Here is a 20060-nt window from a genome sequence, read left to right on the forward strand (position 1 = left end):
ATTTGACGCAATAGCAGTCTACGGCAAGCCAAATGTTAGTAAAATTGTTCAGTTAGATATAATTGGTATAATAAAAGGATATTTTTTCAAGCAATTTTATTGATATAGATGTATAGCTTGTGAAAAAACTCATTCTAAACCAGCCTTTCTCAACCAGGGTTCCATAAAAGTTCATGATCTTCTGCCTAAACGGACCATCAGTGCAAGGGGGCACACTTACACTAATGTCCAATGCAAGGGGACACATCTACACTGACCACCAATGCAAGGGGCAAATCTACACTAATGTCCAATGCAAGGGAGCACATCTACACTAATGTCCAATGCAAGGGGGCACATGTACACTAACGCCCAATGCAAGGGAGCACATCTACACTAATGTCCAATGCCAGGGGCACATCTACACTAACGACCAATGCAAGGGAGCACATCTACACTAACGCCCATTGCAAGGGGGCACATCTACACTAACGCCCATTGCAAGGGGGCACATCTACACTAACGCCCAATGCAAGGGGGCACATCTACACTAATGTCCAATGCAAGGGGCACATCTACACTGACCACCAATGCAAGGGAGCACATCTACACTAACGCCTAATGCAAGGGAGCACATCTACACTAACGTCCAATGCAAGGGGCACATCTACACTGACCACCAATGCAAGGGAGCACATCTACACTAACGCCCAATGCAAGGGAGCACATCTACACTAACGTCCAATGCAAGGGAGCACATCTACACTAACGCCCAATGCAAGGGAGCACATCTACACTAACGCCCAATGCAAGGGAGCACATCTACACTAACGTCCAATGCAAGGGGGCACATCTACACTGACCACCAATGCAAGAAAGCATATCTACACTAATCTCCAATGCAAGGGGCACATCTACACTGGCCTTCAATGTAGGGGGACACAATTACACTGACCTGCAATGCAACGAGGAATGTCTATACCTACCTATCTTGACTTCTACCTTGGCCTCAAATGTAAGGGGGCAAGGCTATGCTGACCTCTAATGCAAGGGGACACATCTATGCTAACTCCCAGTGCAAGCGAGCATGTCTACACTGACCTCCAATGTAAGGGGGCACATCTACATAGACCTCCATTGCAAGAGGGCATATGTAAACTGGCCTTCAATGCAAGGGGGCGCGTCTATGCTAACCTGCAATGCAAGGGGACATGTCTAAGCTGATCTCCAGTGCAAGGGGGCATATTTACACTGACCTTCAATGCTAGGATGCACATCTACATTGACCTCCAATGCTACAGTGGCACTTCTACACTGACCTCCAGTGCAAGGGGGTGCATCTTCCAAAGGTGACAACTGTCTAAGATGGAAATACCGTTCACTTTAGGGAGGTTTTCTTTTTCTCCTGCGCCTCCAAGAGAGAAAGTAAAGGGAAATCCCCTCAACAAGATACAGACTGCAAAAAATAACCTTGGCCTTAGCGGGGTGACCCCTGTAAACAGCCTGAGGTAGTTTGATAGTGCTGAACTCATTTGGACACTGAGCCCAGTTTTAATGTTTCTTCTGCCTGCTGCTGAGGTGTAACCCCACAATAGAGCAAGAAGATTCAATAATGCTGAGTTGTAAATTTATGTGTCTGCCTGGCCAACAAGTAGAAGGTTTATTGCCGGTGGCGCATGCTGGGAGAGGGTATACGTTTTTGGGGTTGACCTTGTGGTTCTCTCTTCCCCCCGAGCTCCTGCATAGTGGAGGGTGCAATGCGGTCGGTAGTTCTGCTAGACCTGCTGCCTAGCGAAGGCCTGCATATGGCCAGCCAAAAATGGAGCCCTGGATTTGGGCCTGAAGCTGTCCTTCCTGAGAAGGGGAAGCTGATCCAAATAGACTTCAATGTTTGGAAACTACTCTTAATGTTCATGTTAAAGAATAATACAATTCTGCAACTATATTCATTTACAAATCTGTATGGGGTCACCTGATATAAAGCCTGGAGTGTCGGTATGTGGTGACCAGTCCTTCCTTTCTCTGACCTCTTTCTGTCTTCCCCATCCCATCATAAGCAGGGAGGAAGCTCACACCTCCGTACCACCTCTGTATTGATAACACAAATCAGGCTGAATTATTAATGCTAATCACAAATGTCTAATTGCTTAAGTGCTTTAAATGATCACTTTGCAGAATGGATTGTTTCCGCCCTTTTCTAAATTGTAGCTGGCTCGGTGACAGTCAGCTAGCCAGCAGCTGCCGAATGGGACAGACTGGAAGCGGCTACTAGCCCAGGCAGCCAACAGATGGACTGCGAGGCCGATGGACTTCATTCTGCAGTCTATTAACACATACAGGCTGACACTCCCCCTCTCCCTCCTCCTCAATCATAGGATCACCATTGTGTAAGGACCCTGCAGGTCCCAGCGACCCCTCGTCCCCTCCATGTTCCAGGCATGCACATATGCAGCCTCTTTACAAGCCTCTTTGAGCAAGGACAAAGGTCTAACTTGAGTGATGGGCTGGGAGAGACCAGCCCTTTTTAAGGTGTCAAGAGTTACAGCATGTAAAGTGAGACTTCTTTGAAGCTCCCTGTTGGTTTCTATTGTGAGATCACCGGTCTTTAACTTCTCCCAGCACTCGGCTTTTGGCACGCCGGGGAGGTCACAGCTGGAATTTGCTTGCAGTGTTTTGTGACCACAGACAAGCAGGGATTAGCTCACAGAATATCGGGATGGCCACAGGTCCGCTATACATGTGTCCAACATGGGGGCCACAACAGACTTGCTCAGAAGCCCCTTCGACCTCTCTGGCCAAAGTTATGACAGAGGACAGTGAAGGCACATTTACTCTATCTGGCCAAACAGGCCCACATTTTTTTGTAAGGTTGGCCATAGACAGGCAGATATCTTTCCAGGCAGAGGGATACCTGCTGGAACCAACTTCATTCCATTCCAACACCACAGCGGAAAACACTGAAATGTTCATATGTGGAGTTGAAAAACCTCCCTGTACAATTAAAGTCTATCTAAACCCAAAAACAAAAATGTAATATATTGCACCTTACCAGTCCTTAGATGTAGTGGCTGTATCATTTACTGTATGTCAGGCTAAGAACATGTTCTGCAATAACTGCTGATCCAACTTGAAATTCAGTGTCCTTGTAACTGCCTGTGCACTGAACTGATATTTCAAACAGTATTATCAGCTTTCCCAACTATCTTCTGTGAACTACAGAATCCCCAACCACCCCATGTAATGAAGATGAGGAGAGGTGGGGTGTCTGTATTCCAAATCACGAGAGCAGTTTAGGGTTACAACTCTTACTGAATACCTCTTTATGAGCCTAATGACTGAGAGTGCCTTTAAGTGCTGCCTCTGTCAACCAAACCCAGTACTGGGACTCCCATTGAGGGTCTAAAAACACTTCACACTTCAGGCATTTTGCAGCTCCTTCAAATGCTTTCCAGAGACGTAAACAGGAGCAGTTCCAATATTTTCAGTTGGGTGGTGGTGGTGGTTGTTCACACTAGAGCAGGGGTTCTTAAAGAGAGACTAAACTCAGAAGTTAAATCTTTAAAATGCATTCAAGTACCTCAACTATTACCAAAACTGTATCTTATTTGGGTATCACTCGGCTGTACAGGTGAAACTCGAAAAATTAGAATATCGTGCAAAAGTAATTGCAGTAAGTGCTGCAAAAGGGGCCCAAACCAAGTACTGAGTACATATGCATGCTTGTACTTTTCAGAGGTCCGATATTGTTCTATGTACAATCCTTGTTTTATTGATTGCATGTAATATTCTAATTTTCTGAGGTTGTGGATTTGGGGTTCTTGGGGTTTTCATGAGCTGTAAGCCATAATCATCACAATGATGACAAATCACGGCTTGAACTATCTTGCTTTGCATGTAATGAGTCTATCTCATATATTAGTTTCACCTTTTAAGTTGCATTAGTGAAATAAATGAACTTTGCACGATATTCTAATTATTCGAGTTTCACCTGTATATCTCTGAATTGGTGCTGACACTGTCCTTCCTTCTGGAGGGGGGCTATTTTTGTTCCCCATGGTCTCTGTGTGTTGTAAAGTAATCACCGCTCCAAGCTCACTACTGGGATGGACTACAATCTTATGTTTAGTTTACTCATTTGTATTGAGATTGTAGTCCATCCCGGAAGTGAGCTTGGAGCGTTGACTACTTTACAACACACACAGGGACCATGGGGAACAAAAGTAGCCACCCTCCAGAAGGAAGGGCAGTGTCAGCACCAATTCAGAGATAATTTGAGGATCTACTGCCAAGTGATACACAAATAAGATACATTTTTGCTAATAGTTGGGGTACTTGAATCCATTTTTAAGTATTAACTCCTGAGTTTAGTGTTACTTTAACTATGAGCACCCAGGGCAACCTAAGAGGGAGGAACAGCCAACATGCTTAAGCTCAGACTGTGTCTCGTAGCAGATGGAACTACAGGTGTGTTGAGTGCCGAAGATTCTTCAGTCACCATAAACCTTGAAAGTGGCAACAAGAGTCACCATCCGCTAGAGAGGTCAGTATCCTTCTTCTTCTGTTAAAGGGTTCATTTAAAAAAAAAAAAAGAATCTGGAGACGAGGTGATTTAGGACCCCAGCAGGTGGACAGAAAGATGGGGGAGCACAAGAAAAGTAAGTCTTCTATAGGTGTAACGTATAATCAGGAAAGCCAGAGAACAACCAGAAGTCCTTATCTGCATTCTTTCTCAAGGTCAGAGATTTCATGTTAATCAAGTTAGTATGACAGTCAAGCAACTAGTATTTCTAGGATGAAAGGACACTAATAAGAGCTTCCATGTTTCTAACAGGAAAGGTTTGTTGTAAGTAAAAAATTGTTGGAAATGTGATAATAAATCTGTAATAAAAATATCACACTTGGCTCCCTGGGATTGCAAGTACATGCATGACTATTGCTAACCTTTGCTAAAAGAAAGTCCAGTCTGGTTTGTGTTAGATGGTGTCTTTTTTTTTATATCTGGATACAGTCCTTGTACCCATCGCACTCAGAACTGCTGCTCCATAAGATAAGAAGTGGGTGCAGCCGGTGTCAACGGGTGGCTTCCGTCAAAGTATTAGTAAAAGATGGACACCGGCACTCGAAGTCAAATCCAGTAAGTCTATTTATGCAGCGTTTCGGGGTCTCACAGGATCCCCTTCATCAGGCAAACAAGTGATTTTACTTTTTTTTTTTTTATATCTGTCCCCCATTATCTGAGACATAAGAACTTCCGATGCTTGTTCATGTTCTCTACTGATTGGCAGTAGGGATCAGCTAATCACACACTGTATGGAGAATTTATCTCGATCCACTCTATCATTTGCATGCCAGGTATACCTGTATAACAAAACAAGACCACAACTTCTGGTGGCATAATTCCCACGGCCTGCCAGGAAATTTGCAGCACAGATTACAGAGCATATCAATGGTGAGTTACATCAAAAGTTTACTGAATATTCAGGCGATTTTCTTGTCTGTTCTAAAAAGATAAAAAGTGAAATTCAACATTTGTTGGGATAAAAAAAATAATCCTAAATTATACGCATATCAGGGGTGTTAGCAGATTCTCACTTGCTTCTGTTCTGTTGATCCTGGAAGAGGACATTCCACTAACTTCCCCATACTAAAGGAGTGCTAAATGTCCAGCTTTAATTGTATTAAGTTTTAATGCCTTATACAGCAGCTTCTATCCTGGGAGACGGAGGGGCAGTACTTTGGGCCAATCAGGTGTTCTGCATTTACACGTGTGGACAAGGAACATGCTGACCGGAGAAAAGAGCAGAGTGAGCAGAGAGGACAGCTGCTTCTGTTCTTTTACTGTCCAATCACAAGATGGGGACAGGGAGGTGACCAATGTGTGTTGCTTAAAGGAGAACTATGGGGTCAGGGCTTTTCCCCATAGTTCTCCTAAGGGTAACGGGAGGACACAAACTAGCGTCCTCCCGTCACCCAAAGCTCAGTATACCGCGAGCTACAGCTCACGGTATACTGAGACGCTGCAGCCGGGATGGATCCCGACAATTATGTCTGGATCCACCCAGCTGCGTGAGTGACAGCTGGCTCTGCCTATCTAGAGGCAGAGTCAGCTGTACCCGCCCCCTCCTCCGCCCGTTCCGCCAGTCAGCGCTGGAGGATCGGACAGGGGAGGGGGGAATCCCTGCAGGGAGCCGTGAGTGGCAGTCACAGCTCTCTGCAGGCACAGGACCGAGAAGTGAGCGAGCTACGGTATGTGTTTGCTCACTTCCCGATCTATTGAGCCGACCTGTGACAGTTTCATTGTCACAGGTCGGCTAGAACTATGAGGCTGAGTGATTTTCACTCGTCTCATAGTTCTCCTTTAACTACAGCACAGAAAATACAGGTCACCAGACTCTGGAAGGGCTGTGTAAATCTCAAGACTGGATGAACAGATATACAAATTCTATGGCAGGTAAAACAGCTCTGATATATGTACTTCATCTGTGTATATAGCTGTTTGCCTGGAGTTCAGCTTTAATTTGAATCCGTGTCACATCTTCAGTAATATTGGTTTGTGTATGACCATCTTTATATCACTTTTATATCAATTTATTTTTGTCAAAACGACACCCAATGCCGCGCCTTTGTTTCTACGTTCTGTTAACCTTCGTCGGGATTCTTTCCCCCGTTGCCTTTTCATTTTCAGGCAGCGAGCTGTATTAATACAATTTTCAGCAAAATGCACAGCAACTAATTAAGTCGATAAGGCCCCCTGTCCATTGTGGTTGGTGCCGGGTTTTTGCATGTGAAAAGGCCCCAGCTAAATCCTCTACCATAGATGTGGTAGGCACAGGGGATTGCCCCCAGATCGGGGGGTTAATGAAGTGACAGAGGAGTTTATAGACAACAGCCGGGGCACAACAAATGCACGCACACACAAAAAAAAAAAAAAGAAATGCAGCTTTGCCATACAAACGAGAAAGAGAAAAAGCCAACACGGATTGACTTAAACCCAGGGGATAAGTGGTTTAAATTAATCTCATTGAATAAGAAAGAGACCAAACAAAACTCTTTAAAATCATATTAAAAATCTATCAAAGACAAGTTGCAGTAGGGGGTGCACAAGCTTTTCTGGGATGTGGGAAGGGTGGAAAGCAGCCTGGCTGCCGGAGTCACATTTACACAGACAAAATGGAAATCATAAAAACAGATCCTCCAATATTTAATTTTGCTTGTAGCGCTGGAGAGATTCTGCACAAGCCATTAATGAAACACAACGATGCAACTAGTTTATCCAATGCGTTTAAAGCGCGACTGCGCACACTGAGCTACATGGTAGCTACACGTCATACTTCTTATACATTATACATACTTTCATTTTGTTGACCCGTAATTTACTTATTGGCCACTCTAAACTTATAAAATAAATATTTCAGATTTTAGTGAGATGCTGGGGAGCTTATTGAGGATCTTTGCTGGGTTAGGGAAAACTAAAAATCAGCATCTACACAGGGCCGGATTTACTCTCTCTGCTGCCCCAAGGCGGGGTTCCCCCATGCACCCCCCTTACCCGCCAAACCCCCCTCCATGGAGAATGGCAGACCTGCAGGCTCCATACAAGTGATCTCGGCGACATTGTCGGGATCACTTGTACCAAACAAGTGGCGGCTTCCCCGCTGTACATTTAGCTCTGCTTGCACAAAGCAGGGCTAAATTTAGAAAACAACTACCCATCTGGCGCCCGGAACTGCATGTCCTGGGCATCGGGAGATAGGAATTCCACACCCCTGCTGCCCCTCTACTCCCTGCTGCCCCGAGGCCGGGCCTTTGTTGGCCTTGTGGGAAAGCCGGCCCTGCATCTACATGTATCGCAGCTGCTGCCTTTTAAGAAACACATACTTACCAACCCATGAAGTCCAACGCCATCTTCTCTGCAGCCAATTTTTCCCAGATCTTCTGCTCCTTTATCTTGATACCAGAAGCTGGCTGTGACTTCTTGATGACTCACCTTCCAAATATCAACCAGGAGGGATCAGCTAATTTAAGTTATGTTTATAAAATGTATTGGTTTTATGGGATACATGTTTTCGGCCATCTAATTGTACCTGAAAAGCCACCAAAATTCCCTTGTTTGGTTCTTGATGACTCACACCAGCCAACTGCAGGTCCTGTAGCCTCCTGGGATGTGTGAGGTTATCCCACGAGGCTGCAGGCTTGGTGGCCAGACCAAGGGAACATTGTCCTGGCCTAGGTGAAGAATGAGGAAGTGGGAGCAAGTGTGCAACTGTGTGACTGAGCACAATGAAAACCAGACAAGCGAAAGGTGCTAGTTCAAATATTTATTAAGAACAGTGTCCACAGGAGCAAGCAGAATCATAAACCAGAACAAGCCAGAGTCAGGAGCTGAATTGGGTAGTCATCAGAGCCAGGTCAGGAACACAGAGATCAGCATCGTCAGGAGCAGGAGCCAGGAAATCAGCGTTGTCAGGAACAAGCCAGGAGCAGGAGCCAGACTGAAACATCAGCCAGGATCGGGTCATACACAGAATCAGGATACTCACAGCAGCAGGAATGCACTAGCAGGAAGACCACGCAAGGTCAGACTGGACTGAGTGGTTTATATATAGTGAGTGGGGTGACATCATCACTCAGAGACAGGAAACTCCCATCTGACTCTCTCAGATGATGCTCTCCTGTCTGGCCATAAGAGGGAGCCTGGGAGTAGTGAGCAACATTCCAGAGTCTGCTCAGGTAAAGAAGGATACACAGGTGAGTAAAACGGCAGCCAAGCCAGAATGCTGCAAACCAGTAAAGCCAGGTTGGAACCCTGACACTGTGGCCTAGGGCACCCTAGAGGAGAGGCTTCATGGGAGCCCTTTTTATGGATGGAGGGAGCCTGTGAGAGTGAGGAGCAAGCCAAGTATTACTCTTTGTCCCTGAACCCCCCTAAACTTAACAAGCAGTGCTATATTAAAAACTAATTTGTTACACAAGTTAAACAAATAAAAAAAACTCTTTTATTGAGCTCCCCATTTGCACTGCAAGTTTTATTGTCCCTGTGCCTGGAGTTGGGCTTTAAGGTAGCATTTCCTATAAAATAAATTTGGATGTCACTTTTGTATGTTTGCTTGCACATATTTCAAATAATTGTGTTTGCACAGACATGATGTTCCATCTATTGGTCATCAGTGAATGTTGAGATAAGCTCAGTTGGCTTTACAGAGTCTATTATTTTGTAATTAGCCCTGACCCGTAGACTTACAAATGGACACTCTTTAGGTTGTTAAGATTTTATCTCCCTGTTTGTTGACCAGGGAGGTAAAGTAATGGGAGTAAAATACAACAAACTGCCACTAGAAGGAGTAGTAGAAAATCTTTATATATAATACAATAAGGGATATATGGTATGCAACAATTTGCATAAAATTTTGGATCAAAATCCTATTACTCTGATACAAGTTCCCCTATAGCATACATAAGATCTACATAAGATATTCCCAACGGCCACTAACCTATGCTGGAGATATGGCCAAATGGTGGGGACCATACTACACATATGGTGGCCATGCCCTATGATAAAAAACATTCTAGTCATCAGATTTTGGTATATATAATCAAGTAGTAAGTGCAAGTACCGCTACATGTCTCGAAATTGCCTTCTTATTGATACCACCAGGCTCTGTTTTGTCAAGAAAGGTCTCTTAGCGGCTAGAAATATGGTCCTTATACACTGGAAATCCACCAGCACAATGAAAGGGAGGGTTGTTGAACTTACTCATTTGCAACACCTGGAGGAATTGACGATCCGACTACATGACTAATCCACCAGCTACATATCCACGTGGAGTATCTGCATCACCTTCATGGACTCAAACCAACTAAAAGACTTAACATCATGAACTTGGGCAATACTGAGATGTTTGGGGCATCCCCCCTTCCCACCTGGGCACCTAAGGCCAGTACATAAATATGCTACTCATGGACCTTATAGTGGAGCTCCATGCAAACCATTACATACAGTTGACATGCACATTCCATATAGTTCAAATACATATATGTTTATTGCTTTACCTACCAAGGAATTTCCAATGTTGCCTAGCCATGTCCGTGTGATACAAAAGCCTCTGTTAGTCAGCGACATCTACATGGTTTACCCTCTACTTCTTGGGTCAGCTTCTGCTCTCCGTACAGAGATGATCATGCTGACTCACCAACCAATGAGGAGGCTACAAGAGGATAAGTAATGCTGCCCCTCTACTCCCTGCTGCCCCGAGGCCGGGCCTCGGTTGGCCTTGTTGGAAATCCGGCCCTGGCTGTCTCTTTCGACACCCTCCAGTTTTCGTTTGGGCTTTATCCGGTCAGGAGTGCGATGCGATCTACTACAAAGTGACATTAAATGCAAAAACACCAGGAGCGCGCGGTGCAGACACAGGCACGTTTAAAAAACATTTTGCATATCTACTGCTGGCTAGCACCATATATATGCAAAAAAACCAGAGGGTTTAGAAACCCTTTAAATAGTAAAGGATGTATTGTAAAGTGTATGAAAGGTTATTACTATCTGCTTTCCATATTTATTGGGCATGGCAGTATTTTTGTATTTAAAGTTTCCCCATAGCCCTGTGACGTGGTTGAGTAGTTGTGATGATCCATTGGAGTTGGCTCATTCTGTAAACTCCGCTTCATCGGCGATCTTTATTAGTCACCAATTCAGACGACGCAAGCAACAAAGGGACGAAACGTGAGACACAAGCACCCCATGGCCCAGTGACATCTTTATGAGTTTTTGCCTATTATTCTCTGAGCTGGAGACAAAAAAGAGAAGAGGGACGATGCTGATCCCAGAGGTGGCTTTAAGGTGGAACAAAAGGCTCCAGCAGAGAGGAGGCCGTTGACAGGTCTAGGATTACATATGCTGCCGGAGCTGGTGGTACAACGGAGACAGACAAGAAAAGAGAAAAGAAAAAAACTGGGAGAGGGCTTCCATGGCTGCCGTGTGCAGGTTTCCAGTTGTCACAGCGTTGTAATGGTGAATAAAGCATTGTTCCAAAGAAAAAGACAAAGTCATGGGGGTTCGGCCACTGTGTCTTGACAAGAATGAATTAGGGCAAGTTGGAAGCAGTGCTTTGGAAGACAAAATGGCTAAATCTGCTGGTGTCAGCGTTACAGAACTGGTTTTCAAAGCTGAACATTCGGGCAAGCAGCTAAACGCATAGTTGAAAAACATATACATGAATTATCCTACCTGGCCAAGGATTTGTAATGGTGTTCGGTTTTGTGATTTAGACAGCAGAGGCGGTCTGTGACCAAACACTGCAGTTAAGCTGTAAAGTTTGGTCACCAGCCTGCTCCTAACCTGGATTGGACAATGAAGGAGAAGCAGAACACCAATGATGTCATCACTCCTCTCTCTACTCCTATAAGCATATTCAGCACTGGCGGAACTACCAGGGTCGCAAGTGCGACCGGGCCCTGGCGTTGATTTGCTGATTTCACTCTAAGCCCTGCCCCTGGAATTGACTTTCACCCACATTTTATTCCTCTGCTCAAATCAGAGACAATTTATTAGCTGCAGTGCCCTCTCATTGGACAGGAGGATGGTTGGATGAGCAGGGATTGGCTGCAGAGGTCACAGCTTAGCTGAAAAGTCAGGAAAGTCGAGGACATTTAAAGGAGAACCATGAGGTGAGTGAAAATCACTCAGCCTCATAGTTGGAGCCGACGTGTGACAATGAAACTGTACCCTGCCAGCTGTACCTGCCCCTCCCCCATCCGTGCTGAAGGATCGGGGAGGGGGGGGGGGGGAAACCCTGTAGGGAGCCGTGACTGACAGTCACAGCTCTCTGCAGGGAAATGATCGAGAAGTGAGCGAGCGACGGTATGTGTTCGCTCACTTCCCGATTTATTGATCCTGAACTATGAGGATGAGTGAAAATCACTCGCCTCATACCTCTCCTTTAAAAGGATAAGTATGGAGGTGAGTGAAAATCACTCAGCCTCATAGTTCTAGCCGACCTGTGACAATGAAACCGTCACACGTCGGCTCAATAGATCGGGAAGTGAGCGAACACATACAGTCGCTCGTTCACTTCTCGATCCTGTCCCTGCAGAGAGCCGTGACTGTCACTCACAGCTCGCTGCAGGGATTCCCCCCTCCCCTGTCTGATCCTCCAGCGCTGACTGGCGGAACGGACGGGGGAGGGTACTGCTGGCTCTCCCTCTGGATAGCCAGAGCCAGCTGTCAATCACGCAGCTGGGTGGATCTCGACAGTAATGTCGGGATCTGTCCCGGCTGCGGCGGTCTCAGTATACCGCGAGCTGCAGCTCGCGGTATACTGAGCTTTGGGTCACAGGAGGATGCTAGTTTGTGTCCTCCCGTGACCCTGAGGAGAACTATGGGGAAAGGCACTGACACCATAGTTCTCCTTTAATCAAAAATCAGAGAAGAGGAGGTTTCTTTGTCTAACAAAGGTAATACAACAAATATTTTGTCCACACAGAAAGGCAGAGAAATGTAAGTAAAGACATCCCTCCTAAAAAGTTATAGTGGCTTGCACGCTCCGTGCTTTCCCATGTAGTAAAGATGAGCTGGTTCGGGTCTGCTGGCTCCTCATCTGTCTGGTGGTGGAGTAAACACTGAAGAACTTCTCAAAGTCTTCAAATACACAAATGGCAGAGCAGATCTAGGCCAACTAGAAGTAACAGCTTTTTTTTTTATTTATAAATTCTTTATTTAGAACATTTGCAAAAAACACAAATAAGATATGAAGAGTCAATCAAGGCAACATCGAAAAGTCAAAAGACAGGGTTATAGTACAGTACAGGCACTTAATGGCAGGAATATAAGGTTCGTGCAATAGATCAAATATGCATAAATGGTGTGCCCTTGGGCTCAATTATAAACATATCCAGAACCAAAAGAGCATGCTGAGGAGACATGTATGGGTATATGACAGCAGAACATTAAGGGGATAAACAGGTAATAAAACATCCATCCAAAGTGGGGGAGGTCATATGAAGCACGTTTAGCACATATGAAGTAGATGAACAGAGAAGAGGAAAAAGAAGGCTTAGGAAGTACGGGATCAGAGAGAAGAAAAGCTACAGAGAGGAACAGCGGGGGAAAAGCAAAGGTCAAATGGGGGTGGGCCTGACCCCTCCCCCTGTGGTACATGGCGTGGTCCTACCTAAGGGACAAGTATTCAGAGGACCGGAGGAACTCCATCCGGTAAAAGCAAGTGTGTTTGAGTGAGCTCCTCCATGGAGGTAGATGTCTTGCATGCGATCAAGGACATAACAAATGCTGGGGGGGTTCATGTTTCCTCCACAGGACAGGAATACAAGCTCGAGCTGCGTTAACTATGTGTCTCACAACCGAGTGTTTGCTAGTACGCATGGGAATAGAATTGTGGTGAAGTAAGAAGGCTGGGTCTTGATGTACCTGGAGGTCTGAAAATTTCTGAGTGAACCTATGGTCTCACTAGGGGGTATGTTGCCTTGACATTGCTGTCAGTATTGGCAGAACACCAGTTATCAAGCATTAGACCTTTCCTTATGAAGGTCTAGATCCGAAAACCATCCAGCTAGTCAGCAACGCAGATAAATAACCAAAGGACAGAGCTGTTGTTCAGGTTTTAAATTTAAAAAAAAGGATTTTCAAGAAAACAATATTCTCCTCATTTCTTTGACTATGCAGAACATTTCTTCCGTCGCACCCCCTTGCTTTTCCGTTAGAATGAGCTATATCATCGGATTTTACCTTCAATGCCATCTCCAGGTGAATCCTGGTATAACTCTTCCCCCATTCACAAACAATGACACTCTACAACAGTGGTCGCTGGAGGTCCGCGAGAAAGTTTTGGATCCCTCCTGTCAGCGTACGAGTAAGCTCACCTACACGGACCTGCACTTGAGGTGAGCGTAGGGGGGCGTGCGGCGACGTAGTACCATAGAGAAGGACGGGAGCTGCGTACTAATCACATGCAGCACCTGTCCTTCCTGGGAGCTGCTCGATACGGCCATGCACACAGCACGGAGCTGTACGTGTCGGCCGATTCCTGTGTGAATGGGGCCTAAGGCACTTTTCCTTCACTTCCTGTCAGGATAGGAATTTGTGTAAAATCTTGGCAACGGACAAGGGATAGAACCTTTGACATGCTATTGGTGTCTGTGCCTTTCTGTCCCATTGACAACAGTACACCCAAATAAGTGTCATAGGAACAGGAAACATTTAACCCAGTAGGGCCACAAATAGCTCTATCCTAAGGGAAAAAAAAAAAAGAATGGCTGGAGTTAGGCTTCATTCACACCTGTTTCACAAGTGAACGAGCGACGCGTTTTACCACGTTTGTCATGTGTTGGCATAAGGCAGTCTCAGCATATGGCAGCGCATTCATTTCAGTGGGCTGCTATTTGAATGACCAATGTGAGCTGCAAACTTCGCACATTTTTTTCCCACTGTCTTGGCACTGCAAGCTGCACTTGGAGAGCCAATAACAAATAATGGTACCACAAGCACGACACGCGATTTTCTCTCGTCCTCGGAACATGTGCGAAATCATGCAATTTTGCACATGTTCACCCGTGCGGCTACTTTCTGAATGAGGCTTAAGGTCTAATCCTCCAATATAATTACTGGCAGGATAAAGAGGACAGCTGTGTATGGGGGTTGTGGGTACATTTTGAGATATCCTACAAAATTAGGGCTGCAGCAAACGATTATTTCCATAACCGATTAGTTGGCCGATTATTTTTTTCTATTAATAATTTCGATAGAATAAAAAAAATGAATAGTCGTTTATTTAACATGAAATACACAAATGCAGCATTACAGACAACGTTTACTTCACAATAAAACGGTATGCACATGTTTTGAAATCGCACTGCACTGGAACGCAGGGCATTGCAGAAACGCACGTTTTAGTGCGGGCGATCACACTGCGGACGGGAGGTGAATTAGGGATCCATTGAAATGAATGGCACCGCAGCGCACCTCGCGCAGTAGAATTTGTCGGGCCAAAACATTTTGACCAACTTTTATATATTTTTTTATGCTTGTATGTATGATATTAGACATTTTAATTCGTTTCATGGATGTAAAATAACGCGAATTGTAAAACTCTAAGTCAATATAATAAAATAACCAACCTTTTATTTAAAATAACACACCAATAAAACTTTTTTTGTGTTTTTAATTTTAGTTTATTTAACTTTATTTTTTTTTTTTGCAATTATAATTTGTATTTAACTTTTTTTTTTAAATGTCTTTTAGAAAGACACAACGGGAAGGAACGGGCACCATCGGAGGCACAGCAGGGGGGGGAACGGGCATATTTAGAGGCACAGCAGGGAGAACTGGCAGCATTGGAGGAACAGCAAGGGGAATGGGTGCAGTAGAGGCATAGCGGGGGGAACGGGCAGCATCGGAGACATGGGTGGAAGAAATGGGCACCATCGGTGACACATCGGGAGGGAACGGACCCCATCGGAGGCACAACAGGGGGGGAACGGGCAGATTTAGAGGCACAGCAGGTGGAACGGGCAGCATCGGAGGAACAGCAGGGGGAATGGGTGCAGTAGAGGCATAGCGGGGGGAACGGGCAGCATCGGAGACATGGGTGGAAGAAATGGGCACCATCGGTGACACATCGGGAGGGAAAGGAGAAACCGAGGTGCAGCGGGAGCACAAGCAACTAATTGCAAAATCAACTAATCGATAATGAGAATAGTTGACAATGATTCTCTATATCGATTTTATTGATTCGTTGTTGCAGCCCTATACAAAATGTCTTCACGGTAATAAAATCTTTAAATTATTATTAGACTTTGGACATAAGCTCTTTTTCTCACAGTAGTCATGTTCCCTAAAAACCCATGGAGACCAGACATGAGCACCAAACACCAGGACTACCAAATTTGCATTTACACTAGATTCTGCAACCAATAAGGCACTTGAGGTGACAAAGATGAACTCTGATTGACTGGAAGTTGGGCTTATCTCACTCTTCTGGACGTGGAAACCTTCATTTGGACAACTATGATTTCCTGTGTCATGTCTCCTTATCGTCACTCTTGGGCATCTTGCCTTTCTTGATTTTCGGTGTAAACCCACTGGAATATTCAGAATTGACCAGATCTGAAAAGTGCGTCTTCTTCCTGACTAATTTGTGCCCATCAGCCCTGTAAAAGAAAAAAACAAACCAAAACCATAAGGTTTACCTGCCAATGTAGCTCCTTGTAACCAGATACCAGCCTGCTCTGCAGTGTGCCCCGTGTAGATGCCAGGAGCACAAGTTGCAAATATTTAAAGGGAATCTTTCATCAAAATGCAGTCTTCTTATTAGTTAGACCCACACCCCCATATAATAACACCACGTGAGGAGAAAACATATTGCACTCAACTTCAGCTTCCACTCTAGGGGATGGTGACATTATAGTCCTTCCTGAGAGAACCCGGGAATGGAAAGGATCCCAAATCTTGTGAGAGGACATTACAACACACAGCACTAGAACACCATCTCATTGGCATCAGGGATTCTGACCATTCCTTAAAAGGAGAACTATGAGGGGGGTGCTTTTCACTCATCCTCATAGTTCTAGCCGACCTGTGACAATGAGACTGTCACAGGTCGGCTCAGTAGATCGGGAAGTGAGCGAACACATACCGGCATTCGCTCACTTCTCGATCTTGTCACGACACAGAGCCGTGACAGGGGAGGGACTGGATTCCCCCCTCCCCGCGGACGGGGGGCTGTAGCTCGCGGTATACTGAGCTTAGGGTGACTGGAGGACGCTACTTTGTGTCCTCCAGTTACCCTTAGAACTATTGGGAAAAGCCCTGACCCCATAGTTCTCCTTTAATGGTTGATGTGATCATTATTAATTTACATTTTAATTAAACGTCTATGTATTGTAGATACTTATCTATTATCCATATTCTCCTGAAGAAGAGAATGTGGTTCATTAAATGAGTCATTACAATTCCTCAAGTTACAGCAAATACATATGTATGTTTCAAGTGTATGACCATAAAATGTCTATGGTGGGATTTATATAAAGGGAGGTATTGTAAACATTAGCGGTACCAACCCTGAAGCTGGCTTTTATGTCGTAATTGTAATGTGATTTATTGATAAATAAGTGATGTTATCTCAATCTCTCATCTCAGAATATCACCCAAACTGTCCTCTCTGCTCCTCTCAAGACCTCCTGCTCTCCAATTACCTCCTCCCATGCTCGCCTCCAGGACTTCTCCAGAGTGTCCCCCATCCTCCGGAAACCCCTTACCCCAATCTGTCCACCTATCTCCTCCACTGCCCACCTTTAGGTGATCCTTAAAAACCCATCTCTTCATTGAAACCTATCTCATCTCAACATAACTGTCCTTTACTTATTTCAATAACTCAATCCAAACAATTACCTTTTGTATCACTTGCCCCTCCTACTAGATTGTAAGCTCTCACAAGCGGGGCCCTCCTAACCCTATTGTACTGAAATTGTATTGTATTGTAAATTGTATTGTGACTGTACTGTCGCCTTCATTTTGTAAAATGCTGAGCAAATTGTTGGCGCTATATAAATCCTGTATAATAATAATAATGATGATATCCTATATGAGTACATATATCCAAAGTTCCAGTATTTGTTTTAGTAATTGTTTTTGAAAAAGTTTTATTGTACTGCGTGAATAAAAACTACAATAAAAAAAACTACAATATAATAAAACAAAAACAATTATTTAATAAAACAACTTAAAACTTAAAGTTTTTATATTTATTGATTTTATATTTATTCTCTTATATTTATTCTTTCATATTTATTTTATTTTATATTTATTGATTTTATAGTGATTCTTTTATATTTATTGATTGCACTGTTTACACTCTGCGATTCTGCGTGGACTACATGTGTGCGCTTTATAAGGATTTTATGCAATGTGTTGTATATATATTATATAAAGTGTTTTGCACTGCACTTATTTATTTCCATTCGCCCAACAGATATAAATTGAATGATAATAGTTTGTTGTGTTTTTTTAGCAGAACCATTGTGACAGGAAGTGGAGAGCTAATCTGACAGGTCAGGTGTCACGGCCGCCCTCTATACAGCACAGCTGTCAAGCACAGGTAAAACAGACTTGATCAATAGCTTATAATCCCCTATTAATTAGTGCGCGGCGGCGGACCGCACAGTTGCATGGCCTGAAGAGGTGACCACGCTGGGAGGGAGTCCCTCGCAGTTGTGTTACAAAAAAATGCTATGGTGTGTTGGGCGGTGACTCAGATGTCAGGTCAAAGGTACTCTACTAAATTCTTCTAATCACCTAATTACCAGGCATGCACCTACCTGTCACAACAAAGGCTTGAGGGATGGATGAGCCAGACTAGTGGGGCAGGAAGCTTGTTAGCCTCCTACGGCTGTGTGAAATAATACAGCCTCCGATCACAATGTTAACTAACCACTTAGGACTTCTTGATGTGCATGAGCCAAAACGCATATAAAGAGTTAATCAAACCTGTGCTTAATATATAGTCTGCTTCTGTAGATCTTCTGAGAATGATATCTGCCAGGCAATCATGTGATCCTGGATTTATTTATTACAGGTATTTATACTGCCGATATTTTACGCAGCGCTTTGCATGCTATTCCTTCATATCAGTCCCTGCCCTCAAGGAGCTCACAATCTAAGGTTCCACATACTTATCCATACCTGGGCCAATTTAAACAAGGGCTTCATAACCTACCCGCATGTATTTGGAGTGTGGGAGGAAACTGGAGTACCCGGAGAAAACCCACAAGAGCACAGGGAGAACATACGCACTCCATGCAAATAGTGTCCTGTCTGGGATTTGAACCCGGGGACTGCATAGGCTGCTCTGTATCATCAATAGTCACCAACTTAGAAGGCACATGCAGAAAGTAAAACCAGGGAGGAGTCAGGACTTCCGACCGAACATACTTGTTCTCGGTTAGCGATGTCAAGCTGAACTCTGGGCACAAAAACTTTCGTGTATATGTTCAATTCATCCCCACACAGCTACCTCCTCATGTATCACTTCCCCCTCCCTTTTAGATTGTAAGCCCTCAGGGGCAGGGCCCTCCTTACCATCTTGTCTTGAATTGCATTGTGATTGTAATCTTCCTTATATTGTACAGCGCTGCGCAAGCTGTTGGCGCTGTATAAATCCGGTATAATAATAATAATAATAAAATGTTCCTCAATAAACACAAAGGATATAAATCCACTTTGTGTGCACCAAATGTCTTTGTAAACTCAGACATTGCCTTGTAAAAAAATTAGTGATGACATCATCACTATCTTGTGCAAACAGCAGAGCTGTGGAAAGGATACAGCTGACAACCTCTACTACAGACTGCGGTGGGGACAGAGACAAGACCAGTCACCCTGCACAAGTAGAGAGAGCAGCAGTGACCGGTCTTTAGTACAGGAAGCTCCTGCACAGAGGTAAAGTTTCACACTGGATTACTGCTCAGGTATGGAAGAAATACACAAAGCTCACCAAGATTCAAGAATGCAAATGACTCTTGTATTTACACAATAATTGCTTATCCTGGAGTCCAGCTTTAAAGCGACATTAAACATATATTACCAAAAGTATTGGGACGCCGGCCTTTACACGAACATGAACTTTAATGGCTTCCCAGTCTTAGTCTGTAGGGTTCAATATTAAGTTGGCCTAGCCCTTTGACGCTATAACAGCTTCAACTCTTCTGGGAAGGCGTCCACAAGGTTTAGGAGTGTGTCTATGGGAATGTTGGACCATTTGTGAGGTCAGGTACTGATGTTGGATGAGTAGGCCAGGCTCGCAGTCTCCGCTCTAATTCATCCCAAATGTGTTCTATCGGGTTGAGGTCAGGACTCTGTGCAGGCCAGTCAAGTTCCTCCTCCCCAAACTCGCTCATCCATGTCTTTATGGACCTTGCTTTGTGCACTGGTGCGCAGTCATGTTGGAACAGGAAGGGGCCATCCCCAAACTCCTCCCACAAAGTTGGGAGCATGAAATTGTCCAAAATGTCTTGGTATGCTGATGCCTTAAGAGTTCCCTTCACTGGAACTAAGGGGCCAAGCCCAACCCCTGAAA

At 44.5% G+C, this 20060-nt stretch overlaps 1 protein-coding gene across 1 annotated transcript in view; it reads right to left on the reverse strand.

Moving 5' to 3' along the window:
- Positions 1-15984: 15984 nt before the first annotated feature.
- DDX31 (DEAD-box helicase 31) overlaps positions 15985-20060 on the reverse strand; it is a 79115-nt gene continuing 75039 nt past the window's right edge. Inside the window, exon 20 of the mRNA XM_018565757.1 lies at positions 15985-16137. Coding sequence (XP_018421259.1) covers positions 16008-16137 — 130 coding nt within the window. The 3' untranslated portion in view covers positions 15985-16007. The remainder of the gene's footprint in view (positions 16138-20060) is intronic.

The sequence above is a fragment of the Nanorana parkeri genome, unplaced genomic scaffold (genome assembly GCF_000935625.1).
Source record: "Nanorana parkeri isolate BGI_ZX_2015 unplaced genomic scaffold, ASM93562v1 scaffold884, whole genome shotgun sequence".
Lineage (NCBI taxonomy): Eukaryota > Metazoa > Chordata > Amphibia > Anura > Dicroglossidae > Nanorana > Nanorana parkeri.